At 34.0% G+C, this 26,602-nt stretch overlaps 1 protein-coding gene across 1 annotated transcript; it reads left to right on the top strand.

Annotated features, from left to right (window-relative positions):
- The first annotated feature begins 1,447 nt into the window (after positions 1–1,447).
- LOC140841495 (uncharacterized membrane protein At3g27390-like) lies at positions 1,448–6,323 on the top strand. The gene is made up of 10 exons (XM_073208979.1): positions 1,448–1,786; positions 2,176–2,284; positions 2,370–2,562; positions 2,651–2,787; positions 3,429–3,717; positions 4,483–4,589; positions 4,694–4,829; positions 4,967–5,165; positions 5,543–5,786; positions 5,904–6,323. Exons 1-10 carry the CDS (start codon positions 1,693–1,695, stop codon positions 6,145–6,147), a joined length of 1,752 nt encoding a protein of 583 aa, XP_073065080.1. The 5' UTR covers positions 1,448–1,692; the 3' UTR covers positions 6,148–6,323.
- Positions 6,324–26,602: the final 20,279 nt, after the last annotated feature.

Raw genomic sequence — 26,602 nt, 5'->3', positions numbered from 1 at the left:
AACATAAATAGTCACATCATAAGAAAAATTATGTAGAATAAATGTAATGGCCGTAAAAGTGCAAAAGTACATGCAATATCTGAACATGACCATACAAATTGACCTTTAAACCAATTGATGTGTCGCACAACTATCTGTAAAGATATGTCAACACAACAGAACCCCATCTAAACGTATTCACAGTTTCTATCTCCTCAAGAAACTGCAAATACATAAGTTTTACCGCAACATCTTCTGAGTCCGGAAACACACAACCACCAATGATCAATAATGCCACACAACGGGAATATTGTACCACGTTTTCTTCAATGTTGTGATAGTTAATCATATTATTTAAGCAACGGTCTCGCAAAGCGGTCGGATAAAGGTGTGAATCTTTAATCTGAGAAGATGTAGGCGTAAAACCCGACCAAGTTGCACAGCGCTGTTGGAACGCATGTTTGTCGTACGCAGGTATCTACACCAGTGATGGGCATGCCATCAATATTCAAACCCCAAATAAGTGCAACGTCTTGTAAGATGATTGTTGTCTCGTCAACTATAAGGTGAGATGTGTGTGTCTCACGACCACATCTCTCAACTATGGCTGTAAGTAAGTGATTATCATAATTGTTAATAGGACCACATTGAATTACAGCATAGAAACCCATGCGTGTTAAACATAGGGTGACACAGAGGTGAATCCCAGCATTATGCAATCTCCACAGACATTTGTCAAACCGACGTGGAGGTATGAGTGTATCCATATTTTCAGCGTTGATATTATTTGAAATGTGTCTATCCCGCAAATACAACATATTATCCGTATTTTCAGCCATCTTGCAAACAAAAAGTCAGGATATAATAAATTTTATATTTTCTATCAACAAAACATAACTACATATTTTATATTAAATAAAATTATTTTGTTTCTCTGTTGTAAATAATCAAATGTGGATGCTAATAATGAATTGATAATTATAATAAATGTGATTAATTTATTTTAAATTTAATAAATACATAGGGAGATTTTATTCCAAAAGGATAAGAAATGACTCGCGGCCGAGGAAGGAGAGTGGCTATAAGGGAGATTTTATTTCAAAAGGATAAGAAATGACTCGCGGACACGATTGATTATTTTCGGTATTTCTCATTATAGTTTTATTTTCATGGCAGCCGCCCTATGCAACTAAATCATCAACCCCAAGTAAAACTGGTGCCTATTATGACAAATCAAAAGTTGTCACGATTTGATTTTCAGAAATAAAATTCACGATTTTCAAATTTTAAAACAAACCCGGTTGAAAATTATTAGATGTGGACAATGGGAGAAAGAAAACAAACCCGGTTGAAAATTATTAGATTTGGACAATGGGAGAAAGAAAAATTTGCACGTGTATGTACACTATGTTGTGTATTTTCTGCAAAAACTGCTGCTTCTTCTTTTTTTTTTTTTTTAATCTTCGAGAGTGCTCAACCGATGCTCATCAAAGTTAAGCAGAACCGCTTACCTATAAAATGGCTCCACTATCCATTTCAAACTCTAAGGTCTTAGCGTAAAAAAAAGAAAAGAAAAGGAATTGGTATCTGGTGCTCGATGTGGGGTTGAGTAAGAAAAAAGTGGGTCTTTTCTTTTTCTTTCGGAGCTATTTGCAGAAACCGGATGGATTGCGAGATGGGTTTGTGTTGATTGTGCGAAAGATCCAGGGGGAGATGGAACCCCCGAGGGGGTTGCGGGCTTCTTTGTGGAGCTTCATTTGTTTCTTGCCTTACTTCATCGGTCTTCTCATTCTTGGCTTCATTAAAGGTCTGAATAATTGGTCCTTAGTTTACTATACTTTACTTCTTTCTTGTGGTTGATTGAAGCAGATTAACTGTTCTTGTTGCATAATTTGTAGTTAATATTTTATATCTCTGTTTTAGTATGATTACTAGTTATATAGTTGCCGAAGCTTGGCTCTTTTAAAATTTAAGATTTATTTTCAACTTTTGATAATTTGCATTCTGATTGGGCCACCTCGGAAGTTTGAATTACTGAATTGAAATCCTTTGAAATGTAGGAATTTGGCATTTAATGAATTTCAGCTGATTGCCAATGCCATATTCAATGTGCTAATATCATTCATCCTTGTTTTGGTCAAGGAAATTTCCATTGATTTTTAATGGTTTTCTGCTATGTTGCATTTATCATTTCAGGTATCATTATGTTTCCGGCAATACTTCTTCTAATGACCGTTGGAATATCTGGAATAATACTGGGTCTTTGGCCGATACACTTTTTCTATACGTATTACTGCATTCTTAGGTGCAATTTTGAACCTTTCTTCTATTTTGCTTACTGCATATATATATTGTCATCGGGACTGATGTTTTTTGTTTCTTAATTGTAGAACGAAACAGTTTGGGCCATCTTTGAAGCTTGTTCTTTGTCTATTTATTCCTTCCATCTTAATAGCATGGCCCCCTGTTGGCATTGCTTGTGGAGTTCTAGCAGGGGCGGCATATGGCCTGCTTGCACCAATGTTTGCTACCTTTCAGGCAGTTGAGGAGGGGAAGACTGACAAATTCTATCACTGTTTTATCGTACGAAAACTGTGTCAGAATTAGCATACAACTGTTTCCCCGTTATTCGCTAGTTCATAGTATCGATCTTGTCTCACTATTCTTGCAGGATGGAACTTGGGATGCTGTCAAAGGAAGCTTCACTATTGTAAGGGATGTTAAGGATGTTGGTTATCATTCTTACTTGTCCATTATGGATGATCTACTCAAACTAGGGCCTCAGGAGGGAAAATATTACGAAATTAGGTTCGTTTTATTTCCTCTTGTTAATCTGTCTCTTGCTGTTTCCAGGTTTATTCAAGCAAAATTCGCATGACTGAGTAATGGGATTTTCAGTCGCCACATTGTAAAATAATGCTATTATATTTACATGCATGACATTCTGAATTGCTTGTGCCGAATAATAATTTTATTGAATAATTTTTTAAACGTTTTATAAGGAGCAAATCCTAGCATAAAAATGTTATCTTTATGAATTTAGATGTAGGGTTGCAAATATTAATAATCTGCCTTCTGCTCTCTTGAAAATCTTATTAGATGATAGAAGTTTGGGCTAAGTTGATGTTTTTAATTTTTATAGATTTATTTGTTGCTTTCGAGAGTCCTCAAATGCTTTTTTGTGTGCTCCTGGTTTTGTTTGAAATTTTTTATGATAAAAGTTTTATGATATAGTTTGGCTGGTATTCAGTTTTTATCGTATAATTTGGCTGGTGTTCTTGCTTTAACGAAACAAGTGGCTCTGGTTTGAACAAACTTGTTTGAAAGCAGATCCAGGAAGCACTTTGATAATTTGATGTCCAAACTGAAATGTTCGATTAGATTTCTTTGACAATGGTTTAGTTCTGGTAACGTTCTAAATTTGTTCTACCAATGATCGTCTGTCACAGATTGGTTTATCTTCCCCAAGCTCTTGTAGCTGGAATTTTGGGTTCAATGATCGACTTTCCAGTGATTTCTGTCGTTGCCATGTCCAAAAGCTTTTACATGCTTTTCAAGGGTTGGCACCGCTTATTTCATGACTGTATAGGTCGTGAAGGGCCATTCTTGGAGACAATATGCATGCCATTTGCTGGTCTTGCGATTTTACTCTGGCCATTAGCTGTTGCAGGGGCGGTATTGGGCTCCATGGTGTCAAGTATCTTCTTGGGTGCCTATGCAGCAGTGATAGTGTATCAGGTTGGATTTTTTCTTACTGCTTATGTTAGGATTCAGTTCCGAATATTGAAAGTCTCGAGTCACTTCAAGAACCACAATCACAACCGATCACTTTGCAATTGATACAACTTCTGTTTGTCAAGAATTCTGTCGCTAAACCAAATCTCAAGAATTAATGAATCAATGGAAAAAAAAATTATATTCAAACACAAACAATGGCACCCTATATTACGTGGTTCGGTCCTTTTGAAGACATACATCCACGGGAGAAACAGCCATCTTTAATGATTCTCAAGAAGTTACAATACAAGTTTGATCAACCCTCAAAGAAAAGTACAATCGAGTTTCTTCCCTCATTCTCACTTTTCTTCCTATCACTTCTCGTATTTTCCTTCTTTATTATCTGGAGAATTTCTAGTGCAAAATCTCATCTGAAGAAGATTACCCTTCACCTCCTGGAGTCAACTTCCTTTTATGGTTATCACCATATACCGGCTGCACCAGTCTTCCTTCATCATTGGTTTTCCTTCTAGCTTATCTTATGAGTAGCAACCAACTTGTGGTAACTGTGACTCGGTTATAACCTCTTCCACCGAGTTCAAGCCAGCTTCTCTCATCACCTAGATTCCAAACTTTGAGACATTCAGTACAACTTATAAACATTTTCCACCATGATTTGAGGGGGAGAAAAGAAAGAAAAACATTTTATTTTTCTCGATTCTTTGAACTCCCTAATCACCTCTGTTGGTAGCGACTTAGCGTCTAATTGTTGGCTTTTGATTGTAGGAGTCCTCAATGTGGTATGGGCTTTGTTACATTGTGACTTCACTGTCTATGTACGATGAATATAGCAATGATGTTCTTGACATGCCCGAGGGATCCTGCTTTCCCAGGTTCTTGCTATCTTTCTAACCAAATTCTTGAACATGCATTTTTTTTTCTCAAAATTTTATAGTATACTGCAATGAATGACTTATTTACCTACAATTTTCTGTAGGCCACAGTATAGGAAGAATCAGCCATCAACAACTATCTCTCGTTCCAACTCTATCCCGAGGCCTAATTCTTTCAAAAGACCACTCTCTCGTGCAAGTTCTATCAATTCACCTATGCTAGACCTGAAGCCCATTGAGGTATGCTTTTGGTCAAGAGTAGTGCATTGATGGAATATATCAACTTTAAATGAATAAATCGTTTATAAAGCTTCTATTTATTAATGTGTGTTATCTTCTCTATACATATGCCTTTCGGCAATGTGATTATCTTTTAGATGATTGATAGCTGGTTCGAGGAGTGTCAACGTGTTGGGGAAATTATGGTTTCTGAAGGAAGCATAACTCTGCAAGATATTGAGTATGCCAAGAATAACAAAAACAGCGACAAAGTGATGAGCATTGGTTTACCCGCATATTGCCTGTTTCATTTCCTTCTACGTTCGGCAAATGCCAATTCTACTGGTTTACTACTGAGTACGTGACATTGTATCCTCTCTTCTATTTAGAACCATTTTAGAGAATGTCCATGTTCGTCTGTTGCAATCCCATGTCAATTACCTCGTGTTTGAGTTTGGCTCTACTGTTGGTCTTATTGCCTAAAATCATCCTTCAGAGGCATGCTGCAATGTTGTTGGAGATAAACACACAAAGTCCATAATATATCGTGTCTTTGTGCCATGTCTGCTTCATTGTAGCATAACGTAAAATTTCACTTACACGATTATCAGAGGTTCTTTTACGCTTTCGAAACCGATTGAATCCTTTATAATATTTATCTCTGGTTATCAAAAATTCAGTATCATTTTAATTTTTATGTTGAGATGGTGTCAAGAAAATGTTTGTGCCTACAGGAGACAATGTTACTGAAATTATGCCCTCCAACAGACCAAAAGACACCTACTTCGATTGGTTTCTTAATCCACTTTTGATCATGAAAGACCAGATTAAAGCTTGTAAGCTGACTGAAATTGAGGAGGAATACCTTGGTAAATTAGTTTTGTTTAAAGGTGATCCTTCAAGATTAAATAACTCAATGACTGGCCCGCCACCTGAATCTGAGCTTCGACGTGCTGAACTGGATGCACTTGCCCGGAGGTATGAGCTGCTGTCCCTCTAATCGATTTCTTTAAGGAGAAACGAACTGTGCTGCCTGCTGATTTTTATGGTTGTCCTGACTTTCAATGGCTTCTTTTTGTTTGTTTTGGAATCAAGACTTCAAGGGATCACGAAATCAATATCAAGATATCCAACTTGTAGGCGTCGATATGACAGTAGTTTGAGAAACATCCTAGAACATCTTGGTAAGAAGAATGGAGTTAGTAGAAAATCAATGTCGAGAACAAAGAGCAAGCTAAGCAAGTTTGTTAGCGGGAACTCTTTCAAAAGCAAGACAAACAACCCCAGTATCGATCAAGAGGCTCAAACAACCTCTGAAAGAGATCTTGAAATCAGATGAAAAGGTGCTATATCAGCCTGTAATGCGTTGTATCAGTTTCTATTTATTCAACCGTACTTTCTGATCTAGGTTGATTATTCCTTCTGTCTGTATCATTTTATAAACTCTTTTTTTGCTCAGACATTCAATTTTTACAGTGACGATGACGGCTTATGCTTTATTGGGATTCACATCTATTTCTGTCTAGTATTTGCATTACATCCGAGAGATGTAATACAAATACTAGACAGATAACATGATTTTCTTGGGGTCCCCAAAAATATAAACAGAGATTTCTCAAATGATGGGGAGAGATTCGAACTGGTGAAATGTACCTGAAACTACACATCAATCCCGCTGTTCTTGTATTACACATGGAGGCATCTTGAGAACTCAAACTGATCAATAAATCTGAAAGATACCAAACAATCTCATTAAATGAATCTCAACAAAACAACTTGCAAACAAGAATGAGACCCAGCTTGAGAGTAAAACTATCATAAAATCTGAACCATAGGAATCTATTCACAAAGAATTCAAATACGGTCATCAGTAGTTTAAACCAGACAGATCCACACTAATAATCGTTAAAATCCCAAAACATCTACTTCAGATTAACAAGTCATGTAACTTTTCAGCTACTGAAGTAGAATTACGAGGCAATAAACTTCAACATATTTCCAGCATCAAAGCACGAACACATGAAGTGTCTTCTCCGTTAAATACAAGAGGCCCGCAAGATCCAACACTAGTTTTAACGTTGGGGCAAAAACCCACAAAAAAAAATAACAAGAAGAGTGAAGATTAAAAAAAGAAATTGACAGAAAAGATGACGCTTTAGTGGAAGAATAAACAGAACGCAGAGGGTGGGTCTGACGGAGTCAGATCCGACATTAAAAAAATAGCTCCGTAGTTCCCTCGACATTAACCTTAATCAAATCATGCAATAACTTGTCATCCACTTCATGGAAGAAAACATGATCTGGGCCGACCCATATCTGGGTTTGATAGCAGCCGACACCTCTTTGAGCTTCCGGGTTTCGTTCGACGAGCAGAGGCGTAGCCAGAATTTCAAAATACGGGATTAGAAAATAAATAAAAAAAATTAATCTAAAAACCAATACAATATTTTCCACATAAAATAAAATTAAATGCAAACCAATATTTTTATAATATAATCATCAAATCTGGATAAATATTTTCCATAAGTTCAAATATTAATCATATAATAGAGATTTCAAAATATGGAGAGCTAGAAAATAAATAAAAATATTAATCTAGAAAGCAACATAATATTTTCCACATGAAATAAAAATTAAATGCAAACAAATATTTTCACAATAAAATCATCAAATGTGGATAAATATTTTCCAAAAGTTCAAATATTAATCATATAATAGAGTATGCATAACAAAAAAAAATACAACTTACGCCAAAAGAGAGTAACTTAAATAAACACTACTTTAGTTAGCCTTCAATTTTTCAAAAGATCAAATCTATCAATTATGTAATCTATATCAATGTCATGAGCAATCTCTCTCTCAATATACAAAAGCATTGCATTGTTTAAATATTTCTGCTCCTATTTATTGCTCCATTTTGTTGCGAAGTGGTATCTTGAGAAGTTTCGTCCCTGAAAATGCTCGCTCAATTGTAGCAGTGGAAACTGGAAGAGTCCAGACCAAATGAATCAGTCTATCAGCTACGTATTAGAAAACTCTAGCCATGGAAACTTTACGAACCAAGAAGACTGAAAACTACGTTTTTTATGCTTAAAATCAACAAGTGGATATTCATTTATAGGCTGATATGGTCTCATACCAACATATTCTCTTCGAACATCATCTTGTTTATCACATGGATATTCCCATATTCTAATTCGTTTCCCAGGATCACGCTCATAATATGGATTATTTCCTTCTAATGGATCGAGAGCAACTTCATTGTCAGGTTTGAGTTTTTTGGTTTTCAATGTAGATCTTGAACTTGACGGAAGAGAATCATTTGAAGTTTTTGATAACTACTCATTGTCTTTTTGGATGAAATAATCGGTAATGCTTCTTTTTGAAATTTTGATTCACCTATAAATAAAAAAATCTATAAACGTTATTTTATTTCACCTAAAAGAATACTCTTCATTTAAATTAAAAGATTGAAAAAAAACAATTTTTCCTATCTTTTGAGTAATCAAACATCAAAAACACTAAACAGATAATTCATGGTGATAGAATTTCATAAAAGAATACAATTAATTTATTGCAAGTTTTTAATTTGGAACCCAAAATAGACCAAACTCATATTAAAAAACGCTAGAAACTACAAGAATCTTGGGAAAAACTTAAAGCAATCAACCCCAAATAATCTAAACTCGGAACCTACCAAGAATCAAGAAGAATTATGCTTAAAAAAAGATTAATTAAATTATTAGAAAGATAATTGACAAGTAACAAGAATTTAAAAGTGACGGGTAAAAAGAGTATAAGAAAGAAGGAGAAAATTGGGGGAAAATAAAGAACAAGGGGCTGTGAGAGAGCTTTTTTACTCCAAGGAGATACCTGACAAGGATCGGAGGATGATAATTGGAGAGGAATTCGAATTTTCATATATATATATATATATATATATAAACCAAAATCTTGGTTGGGCTCAACCTTTACTGTAGACACGCCTCTGCTGACGAGATCCAAGTTGAGCGCTTCTTGCGCCAGCTGAAAGGTGAAGACTTTTCCCAAGCCATCGATAGGTCCGGTGATCACAGCCCTCGATCGTATCTCTGCATTGTCGGAAAAATCAACGTTGCATTAAATGCACAAAGCTGGCGGCAAAATTGTGACTGAAAAAAAACGTGAGGTTGTCATTTTTAACTTATGAAAATTCAGAGGAGAAAACGCGTTTTTATATCGCTTTCACACAGACAAGGGTTCTATAAATAGAGCTCCCCTTTTCATTCTGTTCAAGTTTTCTCTAAACTTATGGCATTTGAGTGCTTAGTTTTATAATATTTGTGACGTGTTTGTTCTCATGTATTAAGAGAAGTGTGTGTTCTCTTTGGAAACACAATGAGTGAGTTGTAAACCACAAAATATTAATCTTTTTCATATTGTCCTTGATTTTTACCCTAATAATTTTTAGGGGTTTTCCACGTAAATCTCGGTGTCCAGTTTATTCTTTATTTTCTGGTTTTATTATCTCAAATTCCGCACGTTGGACCAACAAGTGGTATCAGAGCCTATGTTTAAAATTTCTTAAAATTCTGAGTATGCTCTGTGGTTGCAGCCTAGACTGATATTCCACATCAGAAAAATTTTTTTGATATTTTTTTATTAAGACGAGATTAATTTTGTCCAGTTTACTAAATTGTTGTAAACATGATGACGAGAAGGTACGAGATAGAAAAAATTCAATAGAAGCAATTTCATACTATGGAAAATAAAGATACAAGCAGTTTTAAAAAAAGAGAATTGCTTGGCGGCTATTGGAGATAGTCCGGTGGAGATTGTGGATGATGGAAAGTGGAATGAGATGAATGATAATGTAGTTGCCAATTTACACTTGGCTATAGTAGACGAATTATTGTCAAGTATCTCTGAAATAAAAACAGAAAAATTTATCTGGGATACTCTGACAAAGATGTACGAGGTCAAGTCGCTACACAACATGATTTTCTTAAAAAGAAGGCTTTATACTCTTCGGATGACGGAGTCCTCATCGAAGACCGACCATATCAACACATTAAATACCCTATTTGTCCAACTCACTTCCATGGGGCATAAAATAGGAGAAAATGAACGTGCGGAGCTTCTACTTCAAAGGCTACTAGATTCATATGATCAACTTATCATCAACATTACAAAAAATATTCTTATGGGCTTTCTAAGATTCGACGATGTCTTAACTGTGGTTCTCGGAGAAGAAAGCCGACGCAAGAATAAGGAAGATAGGTTGATAACTTCAAAGCAGGCAGAGGCTTTGCAGATGATAAGAGGAAGATTTATGGACTGTGACTCCAGAGGGAGCCAAAGATGAGGTAGATCAAAGTCAAGAAGTAAGAAGAAAAATATTTACTGCTTTAAATGTGGCGGTAAAAGGCACTTCAAGAAAGAGTGTACGAGTATCGAAATGAGTTCTCAAGGAAATGTGGCCAGTACTTCAGGCAATGATGAAATATTATTCAGCGAAGCAACAACATTTGCAGAAGGCAGACAAAAATTTTGTGACACATGGATTATGGATTCAGGAGCGACGTGGCACATGAAGTCTTGGAGAGAATGGTTTGATCATTATGAACCAGTCTTAGGAGGATCTATATTAATGGGAAATGATCATGCCTTCGAAATCGCTGGGGTCGGTACTATCAAAATAAAAATGTTTGATGGCACCATTCGCACTATATAGGAGGTACGACATGTGAAAGGACTGACACAAAATCTTTTGTCCTTGGGGCAATTGGATGACATCGGGTGCAAAACTCGTATCGAAAACGAGATAATGAAAATTGTGAAGGGTGCGCTTGTGGTTATGAAGGGGAAAAAGTTACTGCAAATAAGTATGTACTTTTGGGAGAAACACAAAAAGAGGCAGAACTAGCTGTTGCATCAATTGGTTCAAGAGAAGAATTAATGGTGTTATGACATAGAAAGCACGAGCATATGCTAGAACGAGGGTTGAAAATTCTCTCAGAAAGGAAGCTGCTGTCGGGACTTACAAAAGTGTCACTAACCTTTTGTGAGCATTGTGTTACCAGTAAACAACACAGATTAAAGTTTGGCACTTCTATTGCCAAAAGCAAAAACATATCCGAGTTGATTCATTCGGATGTTTGGCAAGCACCGGTTTTATCCCTAGGAGGAGCGAGATACTTTTTTCTCGTTCATTGATGATTTCTCTAGGAGATGTTGGGTGTATCCAATCAAGAAGAAATAAGATGTTTTCTATATCTGCAAAGATTTCAAAGCGCGGGTTGAACTTGATTCTGAAAAGAAAATCAAGTGTCTGAAGACTGACAATGGAGGAGAATATACCAGTGACGAATTTGATGCATATTGTCAACATGAGGGCATCAAAAGGTAATTCACAACGGCTTACACATCTCAACAGAATGGAGTGACGGAGCGGATGAACATGACCTTGTTGGACTGAACAAGAGCTATGTTGAGGACTGCGGGTCTAGACAAGTCATTTTGGGCAGAAGCAGTCAAAATCGCTTGTTATATTATCAATCGTTCTCCTTCAGTGGTGCTTGATCTAAAGACTCTGATGGAGATGTGGACCAGAAAGCTAACAGAGTATTCTATTTGCATACATTTGGAAGTCCCGTGTACGTTCTGTACAACGAGCAAGAAATTTCAAAGTTGGATTCGAAATCCAAAAAATGCATCTTCTTGGGTTATGCTGATGGAGTAAAGGAGTTTCCAATATGAGGCAGTCAACTCTAGACAGAATATCACCAGGTTGGCTTTCAGATTATATCACTGAAAGCAATATTGCATTTTGTCTATTATCAAAGGATGGTGAGCCATCAAGTTTTCACAAGGCTACTCAATGCTCAGATGTATTCTTGTAGATGATAGCAATACAAGAAGAGTTGGAGGCATTAGACAGGAACAAAACTTGGGATCTTGTTACACTACCACGAGAAAGGAAAGCCATTGGAAATAGATGGGTCGAAAATATCAAGTGTGATGACAATAACCAAGTGAAGCGGTATCGTGCTCGATTGGTGGTAAAAATGTATGCTCAGAAAGAAGGCATTGACTTCAATGAAATATTTTCTCCAGTGGTTCGGCTTAAAACAGTCAGAATAGTTCTGACATTATGTGCGGTGTTTGACCTACATCTAGAACAGCTAGATGTGAAAACAGCAATTCTTCATGGAGATTTTGAAGAAGAAATCTATATGCTCCAGCTAGAAGGTAATTTTGCGGAAAAAGGCAAAGAGAACTTGGTTTTCAGGTTGAACAAATCTTTGTACGGTCTCAAACAGGCGCCGAGGTGTTAGTACAAGAGATTTAATTCCTATATTATGAGTCTTGGATACAACAGATTGAGTACGAACCCTTGTACGTATTTCAAGAGGTCTGGTGATGATTATATTATTTTGCTGTTGTATGTGGACGACGTGTTGATAGCAGGCCCCAACAAAGATCAGGTCCAAGGATTGAAGGCACAGTTGGCTAGGGAATTTGATATGAAGGACTTGGAACCAGAAACAAGATTATAGGGATGCAAGTTCACCGAGATAGAAGTAACAGAATGATTTGGCTTTCGCAGAAAAATTATTTGAAGAAAATCTTGCAACGCTTCAACATGCAAGATAGTAAGTCAATTTCGACCCCTCTTCCTGTTAACTTCAAGTTATCCTCCGAGATGTGTCTTAGCAGTGAAGAAGAGAGGATGGAGATGTCTCGAGTACCATATGCATCAGCAGTGGGAAGTTTGATGTTCGCTATGATCTGTACAAGACCGGACATTGCTCAAGCATTGGGAGCAGTTAGTCGGTATATGGCGAATCCTGAACGAGAGCATTGGAGCACTGTTAAGAGAATCCTTAGATACATTAAGGGTACCTCGAATGCTTATGGAGGATCGGATTTTACACTCAGGGGCTATGTCGATTCAGATTATGCAGGTGACCCTGATAAGAGGAAATCTACTACTGGTTATGTGTTTACACTTGCAGAGAGATCTGGAAACTGGGTTTCAAAAATGCAGACATTTGTGGCGTTATCTACAACAGAGGCAGAATACATGGCAGCTACTCAATCTTGCAAGGAGGTAATATGGGTTAAAAGGTTATTGGAGGAGATCACGCACAAACAAGAGAATGTTTCGTTGTTTTTGACATTCAGAGCGCCTTGCACATCGCAAGGAATCCAGCCTTTTATTCTAGGGCGAAACACATTGGAGTTCAATTTCACTTTGTGCGGGAAGTAGTAGAAGAAAGAAGTGTGGATATGCAGAAAATTCATACAAAAGATAACATAGCTGATTTTCTGACCAAGCCAGTGGACACTGATAAGTTTGAGTGGTGTAGATCCTCAAGTGGTCTAGCAGAAACGTAAGCAGCAGGGAATGCCAATATTGAAAATATGTGTGAAAATGTGCTTGATTCTCAATCAAATCTCCAAGTGGGAGAAATGTCGGCAAAATCAACATTGCATTAAATGCATAAGGCTGGCAGCAAAATTGTGAATGAAAAAAAACGTGAGGTTGTCATTTTTGGCTCATGAAAATTCAGAGGATAAAACGCGTTTTTATATGCGTTTTCACACGGACAAGGGGCTCTATAAATAGAGACCCCCTTTCATTTTGAAATCATCCCTTCTTCGAGTTTTCTCTCATCTTATAGCATTTGGGTGCTTAGTTCTATAATATTTGTAAGGTGTTTGTTCTCCTGTATTAAGAGAACAATGTCTTCTCTTTGGAAACACAGTGAGTGAGTTGTACACCATAAAATATTATAGTGGAATCTTTTTTCATCTTATCCGTGCTTTTTACCCTAATAATTTTTATGGGTTTTCCACGTAAATCTCGGTGTCCATTTTATTCTTTATTTTCGGGTTTTATTATCTCAAATTTTGCACGTGGGACCAACATGTATGTTCTTGCCGGTTAAACCCATATACGATACATATGAAATATAATTGCATGTTAGTTGGTAATCATGATACATATTGTCTGATAATTAGTGTTTTAAATATATCATCTGTTGATTTTGGGATGATTACTAAACTTTTATATTTATGATGTTGATGAGCCAAATAATAAAAATATATATTTTTAAATTGAATAAATATTTTTTGTCAAAATATATCGGTGCTGTACTTTTCATCCATCAACAAAGATGCATATATTGGTTCTTATAATTTAGAGAAAAAGATTGGTTCTTATAATTTAGAGAAAATTTCCTTTTTGTTATATATTAGAATTTTCATGATTTTTTTATTGTATGTTGTAAATTTAAGTTTTAGTCCGACATCTTCTAATTTTTGGTTATTTTAGGAATTTTTCATGGATGTTATCAGAAAAAACTGTAATCAGAAAAGAAATAAAAAATATTAGATTAAGACTGAAATTCGACAATATAGATTATTAAGATCGTAAAAAAGTAAAATTAAGTTAATGTGTTCTTTTATTCAAACTTAAATTAAGGAAGATTCTATTATGGCATCTGAGGCTTGGAATCAAAGAGGAATATGATACGTAGAATTGTTTTACAAAATTTTTCCTTAGTGGCTTTCGCACACATGGAGATTATTGGTTTCCAGCCTATATATCATTTTCAACTCATACTGAGATAAGAAAAGGAAGAATTTAAATTCCAGAATAATAATGAATATAATGTTCTTGTTTGGAATTTTACAAAACATAAAAGGATTTACGAAAGATATTCCAAAGAAATTAAACAACAGAAGATTTACCGAGGGCCCAAAAAATCATAAATTCACAAAAATCACCCATAAACGCCTTAAACGCCATTTCTCGGCTAAGCAGGCTGAAGGGCTACAACATTAATTTATCTTTCCCGGATAAACTCGAACCTTGTGTTTACCATTTACTGGTTCATCTTCTTACCTTATGTTCTAACCAAAGACTCTTATATTACATTAAATTCCAAAAATTTAAATAAATCTTTTATTATATCAATCTGATTCCAAGTTACAAATAAATATAGATCATGTCATAGTAAGGTAATAATTTAGCACAAATACTTTAGCCTGTCATTCAGGCTAATCTTATGAAATATAAATTATTTAAACAGTATATAAAAACAGAAAATAAAAACAGTAAGAACTTACAAAGTTGTTATCAGAACTTCAAGCTTTTATTTATGAACTTCAGAAGGGTTTTTTACAAGAGAGAATAGAGGGGAGCAAACTCAACCGTGTCCTTCTAAAGACACAGAATGATCCTATAAATAGATAGAAGAGCCGGACATGAACCTCGGATTCCATTTCAAAATAAAAACAGTATAATACTTTATTAAAGTAAATAGTACAATGCTTTATTAAAGCAAATAGTAACATGCTATAAATTCAAAAAGTCTATAGTGTTATGCCACCCACTTTTTGTCACGATATGCCATTATGAGATGTGATATTCCACCAGCTTCAGATTCTTCATCTGACAATTTTAATCATCTTTAATATTTTCTTTTAAAGAATTCTTCAAATTCTCAAAAATTTCATCTATCTGATAAAATTGAGGAATATCATCCTCAGGGTCTTGAGCATCCTGCATTTTCATTAGATGAATAAATTGATTTTCACTGGATTCTGACGCCATAAATTTATCTGATTTTGAATCAGAACCTCCAATATTCTGGAAAAGATCTTTTTTCATTTCTTCAATATAGATCTCTATCATTTTTTCCTTTGAATAAACTTCAGAATATTTCAGAGTAAGAATCTTGAAAGGACTCATAGAGGCTTTTTCCTTTTCTTGTTGATTATTAATTTCTTTCTGATATAAATAAATTTTTTCTTCCATTTGATGGAGAGTTTCATAACCATATGATTTTCTAGTTTCTGGATCATCTCTCAATAATTTATCCCAAAATTTTGTGGAACTGACTCTCCATATGCAAGGGATGCCTTCATGAGTGTAACCGAATTTTGGCTGCCATTTCCAGATCCATGGGATTCCAAATTCCATGAAAAATATACATAGAGTCTTTCCATCGATCCAATGTTCAGAAAATGATTTTTTAATACTTGGGGAAACATTTAATCAAGTATTCATGGGTTTTATAAAAACCTCAGGCAAAATCTTTGTAGATGGACCGAATATCTTCCACCATATTAAAAACCAATTTGGACCAGGATAGTGAAAAACATTTTCACAAATCTTTAGAAACCAAGTATGTTTTCTTTGTTCATTTTCATAAAACAAAGTTTTATTAAAACTTTCAATATATTTCCAGAAATTGAATTTAAAACTCATTTTATGATTCTCAGAATAACTTTCTTTTTCAACCAATGGAGATATACCACATTCTTCAATAGATATTATCTTCTTGATGATGAACTTTGAGAAGTTATAACTTCCTTTATGCTGAGTATTACTGAAAAAATGAGTTATGTCAACACTTTTTGTAGATATCAGAAGATTTTCATAAAATCCCCTTTGCTTGTAAGAACCATATACATATGATGTATTGGTTAGATATCTTTGCATGATAGTCCATGGAGTTTTTTCCTATTGCGTATCTTTTTCTTCTATAAGAAGAATCAATTCTCGATGTTTTGTCTCTGTATATAGAGCTGATTCATTATCATCATCTTTAATGATATGAGCATATGATGCTGAAGCTTGAGAATCTGTATTACTTCTCTGCTTTTGTTTCAAGAATTCTTGAAATTCATTGTATAACTCAGTCTGCTCAGTATTACTGGCTGATGAACTAGATAAGTTTTGGGCTATTAGCCTCTGTTTACCATGCTGGGCAATAATATTAGGGGGTTTTCCCCTACCACCTCGCCCTCTATAAGAGGACTCTCCTCTTCCTCGGGAATACATATCTGTGAATGAAAACATTAGGATAAATATTCTCGAGTTAAGAAATCAGGTAGATGATTATCTTCACCTTTTTTATAAATGATTTCAAGATCAAAAGGGGCTAAATGAGCCTGCCATCTTGCAAACATTTGCTTAGATACATCATGTTTAAAATCTTTGTTAAACATAAATTGTAGTAGCCCGAATTCCAAATTGGGTAATTAACGGAGTTATGGTGATTAAGAAGGTTTAATGTGTAATTTTGACCGAGTCATGATCGGACGGTCCGAAGATGGTTCAGAAGCACCGAAGAGTTCGGAAGGTCCGAAGTGAGTTCGGTGGATCCGATCATTAGGTGTCAAGAGTTGATCGACACGTGGGAGTTCGGAAGGTCCGAAGTGGGTTCGGTGGATCCGATCATTAGGTGTCAAGAGCAGCTGGACACGTGCAAGTTCGGACGGTCCGAAGTGTATGATCGGAGGATCCGATCATGAGCTGTCAAGAGCCAATGGACACGTAGCGTTCGGACGTTCCGAAGTGGTGTTCGGAGGATCCGAACATGGCCTATAAATAGTGGTCGGATTTCCTCATTTTGACTCGCCAATTCAGAGAGTTCCGTAGCATTTCAGTCGTTTCTGACAGGTTCTAGTCTTGTTCCGAGATTTGGGCACTAGCAGGGAGCTGCTGGTCTTGTAGCAGAGCTGTGCTCTAGTTGGGAGCTAGCGGCATCAGCGGGCTAGCGACGGACGAAGGTTTGGAATTTTATCAGTATTTATCTCAGGATTATCTAGTCAAGTCTGGTAGATAAGTTTAGTGATGGTTTTCACTTGATGAATAGGCTTGGATTAGACCTGTTGTCTGGTTGTTCCAGTGGATTAGGATTGCAGTGATAGAGGTACGAAAGTACTATCCGAGATATCCTGGTTGAGTATACATTCATATATGTGTTGCATGAGTATTTGCTGCATTGTTATATGTCATATGATGCATGCTATTATGTCACGAGTTATGATGCATATTGCATATCATGTTGAGCCGTATTCTTCTTTGAGATAGCCTTTACTGTTGAGCTGTATCTCTTTCGAGATAAGCTATATCTTGGGGCCGCTCAGCCCTGTCTTGTGGACGCATGGACACCGAGAGTACACAGTGGCCGACGGGTCGGGAGGGCTTCGGTGGTCCGGGACATTTTAGGTCCACGTCTGTCTTGTAGTGGATGCAGTGACCCAGAGGTGTACCGCGCGGCACTATCCACTTGGCGCCTCTAGACTGAGCATTGTTGAGATCCTTTTGTGATTCCTGTTTCTTGACTACCCCGGTATCATGATCATAGCATGTGCATTTCATATAGGTCTGTATACTCATACTTTTGTACTGGGCGTTCTTATCGCTCACGTCCTCGGTTTTGTTTATTCTTGGACACCCCATTCCCACGGGGCAGGCCTCAGGTTGGACAGCTCAGGAGGAGCAGGAGGAGGACGTTGAGTAGCTGGTTGGTTTAGTTTATCGGTATTGTTTTGATTCGATATGGTTGTATTGGATATTTTATTTTGAGTTATTCTAGACTTCGATTGGGTTGTATAATTATAGTTGTCGACTTTTTCCGCTGTTATCTCTGATTATTGTTGATTAGGTTATTTGCATGCTTAGTTTTTGACTAGTAGGTGATTCTGGAACGGGTCACTACATTTATGGTATCAGAGCATGCATTCGATTTTGGGATATAGATTTCTGTTTTGGGATTTCCGTTGACCAATTTACTAGTTTCCCCATTCTATTGTTGTAGCAATGGCTGACCACTTTGGTGATGAGAGTAGTCAGGGAAGTGTAGGTCGTTGGGGTGACCAGGACGAATTGTTAAGCGTCATAAGTTACCGCATGTTTCTCTAGACGTCATTCTTTCTGTTTCTACTCCGATGGGTCATTCGGGGTTAGCTAAGCGTCTAGTGATGGGTTGTTCCTTAGATTTGGAGGGTAATGATGTTGTTATTTCGTTTTGTTCATTCTCTTGCCTAGATTTCGAGGACGAAATCATTTTTAAGGGGGGGAGAATGTAGTAGCCCGAATTCCAAATTGGGTAATTAACGGAGTTATGGTGATTAAGAAGGTTTAATGTGTAATTTTGACCGAGTCATGATCGGACGGTCCGAAGATGGTTCAGAAGCACCGAAGAGTTCGGAAGGTCCGAAGTGAGTTCGGTGGATCCGATCATTAGGTGTCAAGAGTTGATCGACACGTGGGAGTTCGGAAGGTCCGAAGTGGGTTCGGTGGATCCGATCATTAGGTGTCAAGAGCAGCTGGACACGTGCAAGTTCGGACGGTCCGAAGTGTATGATCGGAGGATCCGATCATGAGCTGTCAAGAGCCAATGGACACGTAGCGTTCGGACGTTCCGAAGTGGTGTTCGGAGGATCCGAACATGGCCTATAAATAGTGGTCGGATTTCCTCATTTTGACTCGCCAATTCAGAGAGTTCCGTAGCATTTCAGTCGTTTCTGACAGGTTCTAGTCTTGTTCCGAGATTTGGGCACTAGCAGGGAGCTGCTGGTCTTGTAGCAGAGCTGTGTTCTAGTTGGGAGCTAGCGGCATCAGCGGGCTAGCGACGGACGAAGGTTTGGAATTTTATCAGTATTTATCTCAGGATTATCTAGTCAAGTCTGGTAGATAAGTTTAGTGATGGTTTTCACTTGATGAATAGGCTTGGATTAGACCTGTTGTCTGGTTGTTCCAGTGGATTAGGATTGCAGTGATAGAGGTACGAAAGTACTATCCGAGATATCCTGGTTGAGTATACATTCATATATGTGTTGCATGAGTATTTGCTGCATTGTTATATGTCATATGATGCATGCTATTATGTCACGAGTTATGATGCATATTGCATATCATGTTGAGCCGTATTCTTCTTTGAGATAGCCTTTACTGTTGAGCTGTATCTCTTTCGAGATAAGCTATATCTTGGGGCCGCTCAGCCCTGTCTTGTGGACGCATGGACACCGAGAGTACACAGTGGCCGACGGGTCGGGAGGGCTTCGGTGGTCCGGGACATTTTAGGTCCACGTCTGTCTTGTAGTGGATGCAGTGACCCAGAGGTGTACCGCGCGGCACTATCCACTTGGCGCCTCTAGACTGAGCATTGTTGAGATCCTTTTGTGATTCCTGTTTCTTGACTACCCCGGTATCATGATCATAGCATGTGCATTTCATATAGGTCTGTATACTCATACTTTTGTACTGGGCGTTCTTATCGCTCACGTCCTCGGTTTTGTTTATTCTTGGACACCCCATTCCCACGGGGCAGGCCTCAGGTTGGACAGCTCAGGAGGAGCAGGAGGAGGACGTTGAGTAGCTGGTTGGTTTAGTTTATCGGTATTGTTTTGATTCGATATGGTTGTATTGGATATTTTATTTTGAGTTATTCTAGACTTCGATTGGGTTGTATAATTATAGTTGTCGACTTTTTCCGCTGTTATCTCTGATTATTGTTGATTAGGTTATTTGCATGCTTAGTTTTTGACTAGTAGGTGATTCTGGAACGGGTCACTACATAAATTTTGCAGATTTGCAATCAGTTTTTATAATGAATTTTTGATTATATAAATCATCTTGAAATTTTAAAATACATCTAACAATAGCTAAGATTTCTTTTGCTACTGTGGAATAATTTTTCTAGGCATTATTCCATTTTCCAGAATAAAATGTTATAAGATATTCTTGTTTTGTTTGGGGATCTTTCTGTTTTAGAATTCCTCCAAAACCTATATCTGAAGCATCAGTTTCTACAATTTTATCCCATTGAGGATTAGCAAGCATAAGACAAGGAAGATTTTAACCTTTTTTTTGATATTTTTAACAGCTATAGTATGTCTTTCAGACCAAGGTAAATGATTTTTCTTTAGCCTATCATATAAGATAGCTGAATCTTTAGTAAGATCTTTAATATAAGGAGAAATGTAATTTAAACTTTCTAAAAATCTTTGTAACTGAGTTTTATCAGTTATAATATCAGGAAATTTTGAACCAAATTCTATGCTTCTTTGAATAGGAATTATTTTTCCTTTCTCAATCATATGACCAAGAAATCTGATATTAGTTTGAAACAAAATCATTTTAGATTTTGAAATAACTAGTCCATTTTGAATAACAGTATTTTTAAACATTTCTAAATGTTTAAAATGTGTTTCAATATCTTTAGAAAACACTAAGATATCATCTATATAAACAATTATAAAATTGCTATAATTATAAAAAAATATCATTCATAATTTGTTGAAATTCTGAAGGGGCATTTTTAAGTTTAAAAGGCATTACTTTCCATTCATAATGTCCTATTGGAACATTAAAAGCAGTTTTATACCTATCAGATTCTTTTATTTGAATCTGCTAAAATCCTGATTTTAAATCAAATTTTGAAAATATGATGGCATGCAGTAATCTATCTAATAAATCTTTTTTATTAGGAATAGGATGCCTAATCCATTTTAAAACATTATTAAGGGGTTTATAATTTATGACTAATCTCGGAACACCTCTTTCTTGTTCAGAATGTTTATTAACATAGAAAGCAGTATATGACCAAGGAGATTGAGAAGGTTTTATTAAACCTTTATCTAATAAAGAATGAATTTCATTTTTACTTAATTCTAAATATTCAGAATTCATCTGACAAGGACGAGCCTTGGTTGGAATATTATTTTCATCAAAATTCTCTTCATATGGAAGAGATATAATATGCTTCTTACGATTCCAAAAAGCATTTGGTAAATCATTACATATTTCTAATGAGAATTTATTATAAATAATTTTTATTTTTTCCTGCAAGTTAGGATTCTGTAATTTATCATCTATTGTAAGAAATTTTATTTCTTCTTTTAAAGAATTTATTTGAAAGGTTTTTCTTTCAATTTGTTCTTGTAATTCATTTAAAATTCTATGCACATGTTTAGTTATAAACTTAAAAGAAGTAGGATTACCTTGATAGGTTCCTATGATGCCTATTTCATCAACATATGTTAAAGGATATATTTGATATATAAAAGGGAGACCAAGTATAAGTTGGCTAGAAATATCTTTTGCTAATAAAAAACTGGTTTGAATACAGTTTTTACCCTTGCAAATATAAGCTTTTGGTAATTTATAATTTATTTATAATGGTTCTCCTCCTGCATGAAAGAGAGAATGAGTAGTTTTATGAAAATATTTTGTAGGAATTAATCCTTCCTGTATAACATTTAGATCTGCACCACTATCTATCATAGCAATGAAATTCTTCTTATAAGAATTATCAATTAATAAAGTAATATTAATATACCATTTTTGCGATATTAACATGCTCAAAACAGATAAATATTTCTGATTATTATCAAGAAATGAAATATCTTGAATATTTTAAAAACTTTCAGAAATTGAATTATTATTATTATTTTCAATGACTGAAATACGATAGTTTAAACTATTATTATTATGGTGTAAAATTTTTACTTGTTCTTTTAGATTATCAATCTCTTTAACTAAATCATGTATAGTAACTGGATTTTGTTGACTATATTTTTTCTGTAAAGATTTTTAACTTATTTCATAGAATAAGCTTGTTCTTGTTTAACAAGAATGTTATTATCATTATTACTTGTTGAAGCAGTATTCTCCATTTGATCAATAATTGTAGATTTTAATACTAGATCCTTAATCATTTTAAGAATTCTAAAATATTATTGTTTGTTAAAACATTAATATTTAAATCTTGAAATTGAGACATAAGTTTATGAAAATCATCATTTTTATTATTATCCTCTATAGAACTGATACAAGATTTTCCTAGTATACAGTTATTGCATTCTTCTAAATCTGAAATATCAGATTCATTATCTATAATTTCTTCTGAATTATAAGATTCTGAAGAATTCTCAGTTTCACTATCAGAATTATTATTAGAATCCATTATTATTTTAAATAATGTTTCTTTTAGATTTTCATCTATATCTAAATTATTAATTTTGTTTTTAGCCCAACACTGATTAGCATAATGTCCTGGCTTTTTACATTTTCTACAAATTATTAATTTGTTTTTGTATTTTTCTTGTTTTCTATCAGCTTTCCCTAATTCACGTATTTCTTTTCTTTTTTTCTATATCTTTTTATATCAGAAAAATGTCTTCTTTTATAAATCTTTTCATCTTTATCTTTAATTTTCTTCTTACCTTTATTAGGTAAGTCCATACCAGATTGATCACAAAATTTACCTAGTTGTTTTCTCTAGTAAATTCTGTCTTTTAATTTGATTATTTAATTTTAATTCATTACAGAGAGCTAAACCCTCTTGAATACAGGTATTTATTAAATTACCATAAGTATAATTATCATAAGAAATATTTATATCATCCTTTCTTAATACTTTTCTTACCCTTTCAGCAAATAAGAAAGGTAGGTCATCTATAAATTTAGCTTTCCAAAGACTATTATTACAGTCTGGAATCTCATAAATACGAGATAAGAAAGTATCTTTATACCATATAAAATCAGTAAGTGTTTTACATTTTAGATTACTTAATAAAGTTCTAATTTGTTCACTATTATTAGTGAATTTTCCAGTAAAATGTTCAATCATAGTTAATATTAATGTATAAACTACATTTTCTGATTGAATATTATTCTCTATCTTTATGGAATTAAAAATTTCATCTTTTTGAGAATAATGTAAATAATTATCCCACCAACCTTTAAGTTGGCCAGTAAATCCTGCTGTTATCATTTTAGCAATATTTTTATCAGTATTGCCTGATGTTTTACAAACAGTACTATACATAATCATTCTGTGAGCAGTATTATAAATTTGCCTGTCACTTAAACCATCAATATTCCATTCATAAATATTTTTCCCATTATAACTATTAGCAAAAATATATTCGTTTTCTTCAATAAGAACATCCATGGGAGTAGGTTTATTATAGTAATATTTGGTTGTGGTAGGTCTATCTGCCCATTTAATCTTATTAATTTCATTATCAGAATGATTATTAATTTTTTCTAATTCTTCAAACTCTTCATTAAGAGTATTCAAATTAAGATTTCTAAATTTTTCTTCTAATAATTTTTCTATATCAGAAACAGAAGATTTAAATTTAAAATCCTTAATATCAGGAGGGGATTGTATAGATGAAGTAGCAACAGAAACAATATTGGTTTCTGGTTCTTCTATATGAACATCTGGTTTTATTTTATTGATAGCTAAAATAATTTTATCAATACGATCTTTAAGAGAATTAATTTCTTCTCCTATAATCGTAAGATATAAATTTGTATAATTTTGTTTTTCAATTATTTGAATAATATGTTTAACAGTAATTTGTAACATATCATTTTCAAATAATTTTGAAAAAGCAGTAAAATTTAAAATTTTATTACTCTTTTCTATTATGAAAGATTGTTGAGGAGGATATACAGATTTTTGAATCTGTCCAGAAGAAAGTTTATAATTTTTTTCAAGAATAGAAATATAATCTATAATAAATGTTTTGAAAAACCAAGGAACAAAATGTATTAGTTTATTCTGGTTTTCACAATATTTATAAAATGTTGAAACAATATATTCAAACTCTTCTTTAGAGAAACTTTTAAAGTACCAATATCTGAAAGATCCCATTTGGGTAAATAAAATCCTGCATTGATCTTTGCTCTAGCAAAAGATCTTTTAGTAAAATCAATTTTTGATTTACTATCCATTAAATACTAAAATTCATTTCTGAAATTGTATCAATTTCTCTAACTTTTTGAAAGTTACTTTTATGAACAATATTATTCTGATTTATAATTAAATCATCTACTGTATTAGTAGATTCTAATTCTTCTCTAACTTGAGAAGTAGATGCTCTAAAGGTTTGTGGTATATCTACCATATAATCTAGAGGAGAAATAAAAGAATGACTAGATCTTGATCTAGCATATGTAGAAGATGGTAATAATCTTCTTTGTTCATTATTAAACTGTATTTGAACAGATCCTTCATTATTTTGAATAACTTGCTGTAAATCTCTATTTATTATAAGATTTCTAGGGACATCTTGTTCAATTATCCAGTTTTCTGGAAATTCAATTTCTTCTCATTTTATAGATCTACGGGTTGTAATATTAGATCTATTAAAATTAGTTTCTATTAAAATAGTTTCATTTAATTTTTTATCTATTCTTTTACACAGAGGATTTAGTGTAAATAATGGTTTATAATAAATACGATAACAGATACATATAACTTCTGTGCCAGGAGTATAATTATAACCATGAGTTTTAACATTTAATGTTAAAGAATCTAATATATTAATATCAGACAGAGATAAAGATAAATTCGGATAAACATCAAAATATACTGGACCATGAGCCAGACTTGATTGAATTATTCCCATAAGGGATTGTTTCCAATTCAAATTTCTACCATCTCTTAAAGCTGCTATGAAGCTTTCTGGTAAACCTTCTAAAGTTAATGGTCTATAAGCAATTTGAATTAAACCTATATGAATAAATTTATAATTTTTCATATAAGGCATAATATCTTTATTGTTTAACAATCTAATAACCATTTCTTCATTATGAAGAGGTACTGAAGATTCGGTAGTTTTAACTACTTGTTCAAAACCAATTCTTTCAAAGGTTCCTAACTTATAGATCATTTTAGATTATATCTTAGGAATAGTCCATTTATTCAATAAATCTAAATTTTCAGGTAAATCATATTCTTCATTTAAACTGTTATGAACATTTTCTTTTAAACTGAAAATATTCATTTGAATAAAAAGTGCTAAATTATTAACCAGGCTATTTCCATGGCTCCGATACCATCTGAGGCTTGGAATCAAAGAGGAATCTGATACGTGACATTGTTTTACCAAATTTTTCCTTAGATTAAGAATGAAATTCGACAATATAGATTATTAAGATCGTAAAAAAGTAAAATTAAGTTAATGTGTTCTTTTATTCAAACTTAAATTAAGGAAGATTCTATTATGGTCAAATTGCATACTTCATATATCAACTAGTAAGTAACATGTGTGTTGCACTTGCTGAACAAATGTTCTACGACTTAATTTATAATTAGTAAGTTGTGACATGAAACACTTATATTGAGTAAAATTGAAAGATTTATTGTCTATTGAAAATTCATAATATAAAAAAGCATTATCAAATCTTTTCTTGCTTAATTTTCAGTTTTTGTTTCATCTCTATGTGACTGTTTTGTCTAAGTTTCATCATCATTTTACTGAAATCAACAATTTTTCATATCTTGAATTTGTATGATTTCTCCTCTAGAACATGACGGACTTTGATTCTTTTTCCGTGATTTTTCATTTCCTTGGTGTTTGTTTTCTTCTCATCTGCATGTTGTACTTGTTTTGCCATTTTCTTTTGTGTTATTTGTGTGTGTTCTTTTCTTGTCTTAATTTTGAATTTTATTGATGTTTCGGTTATTTATTTTCTTATCAGCATTTCTCTTGAGTTATTGTGGTTTCTCCAATCCATCTGCAATTACTTTTCTTAAATTTATTTGCAAAATTTATATGACGTAGTAATTAAAATATTGAATGCAATAATTAAATACAATAAAGTAAAAATTTACCATAATATATAATATAATATATTAGTTAGAAAACAATACACAATTCAATTTTAGAATTAGAAAAAATCAATATGAAATTACTAGATGGAAAGAGAATTCCAACAATAGACAAATCAACTCACATTTTGTAAAAAATACCTCATTAGTGTACTTATGTAAAATAATGAGGTAAGAACAAATTAGCCATAAGCTGAAATTAGAAAGAAAAAAAATTGAAAAACATATTTCATTCAAATAACATCCAAAGCTAATAATCGAGCATACATTTTATTTTTCTATTATATTCTTATTTTATACACATGAATTAAATATTGTTTGACTGACTCTTGAGGATGTGTTTGGTTGGGTGGATTAAATAAGGATAAATTAATAGTC

Source organism: Primulina eburnea, chromosome 9 (genome assembly GCF_022965805.1).
Source record: "Primulina eburnea isolate SZY01 chromosome 9, ASM2296580v1, whole genome shotgun sequence".
Taxonomy (NCBI): Eukaryota; Viridiplantae; Streptophyta; class Magnoliopsida; order Lamiales; family Gesneriaceae; genus Primulina; species Primulina eburnea.
The sequence above is the reverse complement of the archived record's forward strand: the minus strand, read 5'-3'. Positions and strand labels throughout refer to the sequence as shown.

Bases quoted from the DNA above. Each gene is read 5' to 3' on its own strand.
- LOC140841495 (XM_073208979.1), top strand. From the start codon at position 1,693: ATGGAACCCCCGAGGGGGTTGCGGGCTTCTTTGTGGAGCTTCATTTGT. The intron at 1,787-2,175 runs GTCTGAATAATT...TTATCATTTCAG, and splicing joins CATTCTTGGCTTCATTAAAG to GTATCATTATGTTTCCGGCA. The intron at 2,788-3,428 runs GTTCGTTTTATT...CGTCTGTCACAG, and splicing joins GGAAAATATTACGAAATTAG to ATTGGTTTATCTTCCCCAAG.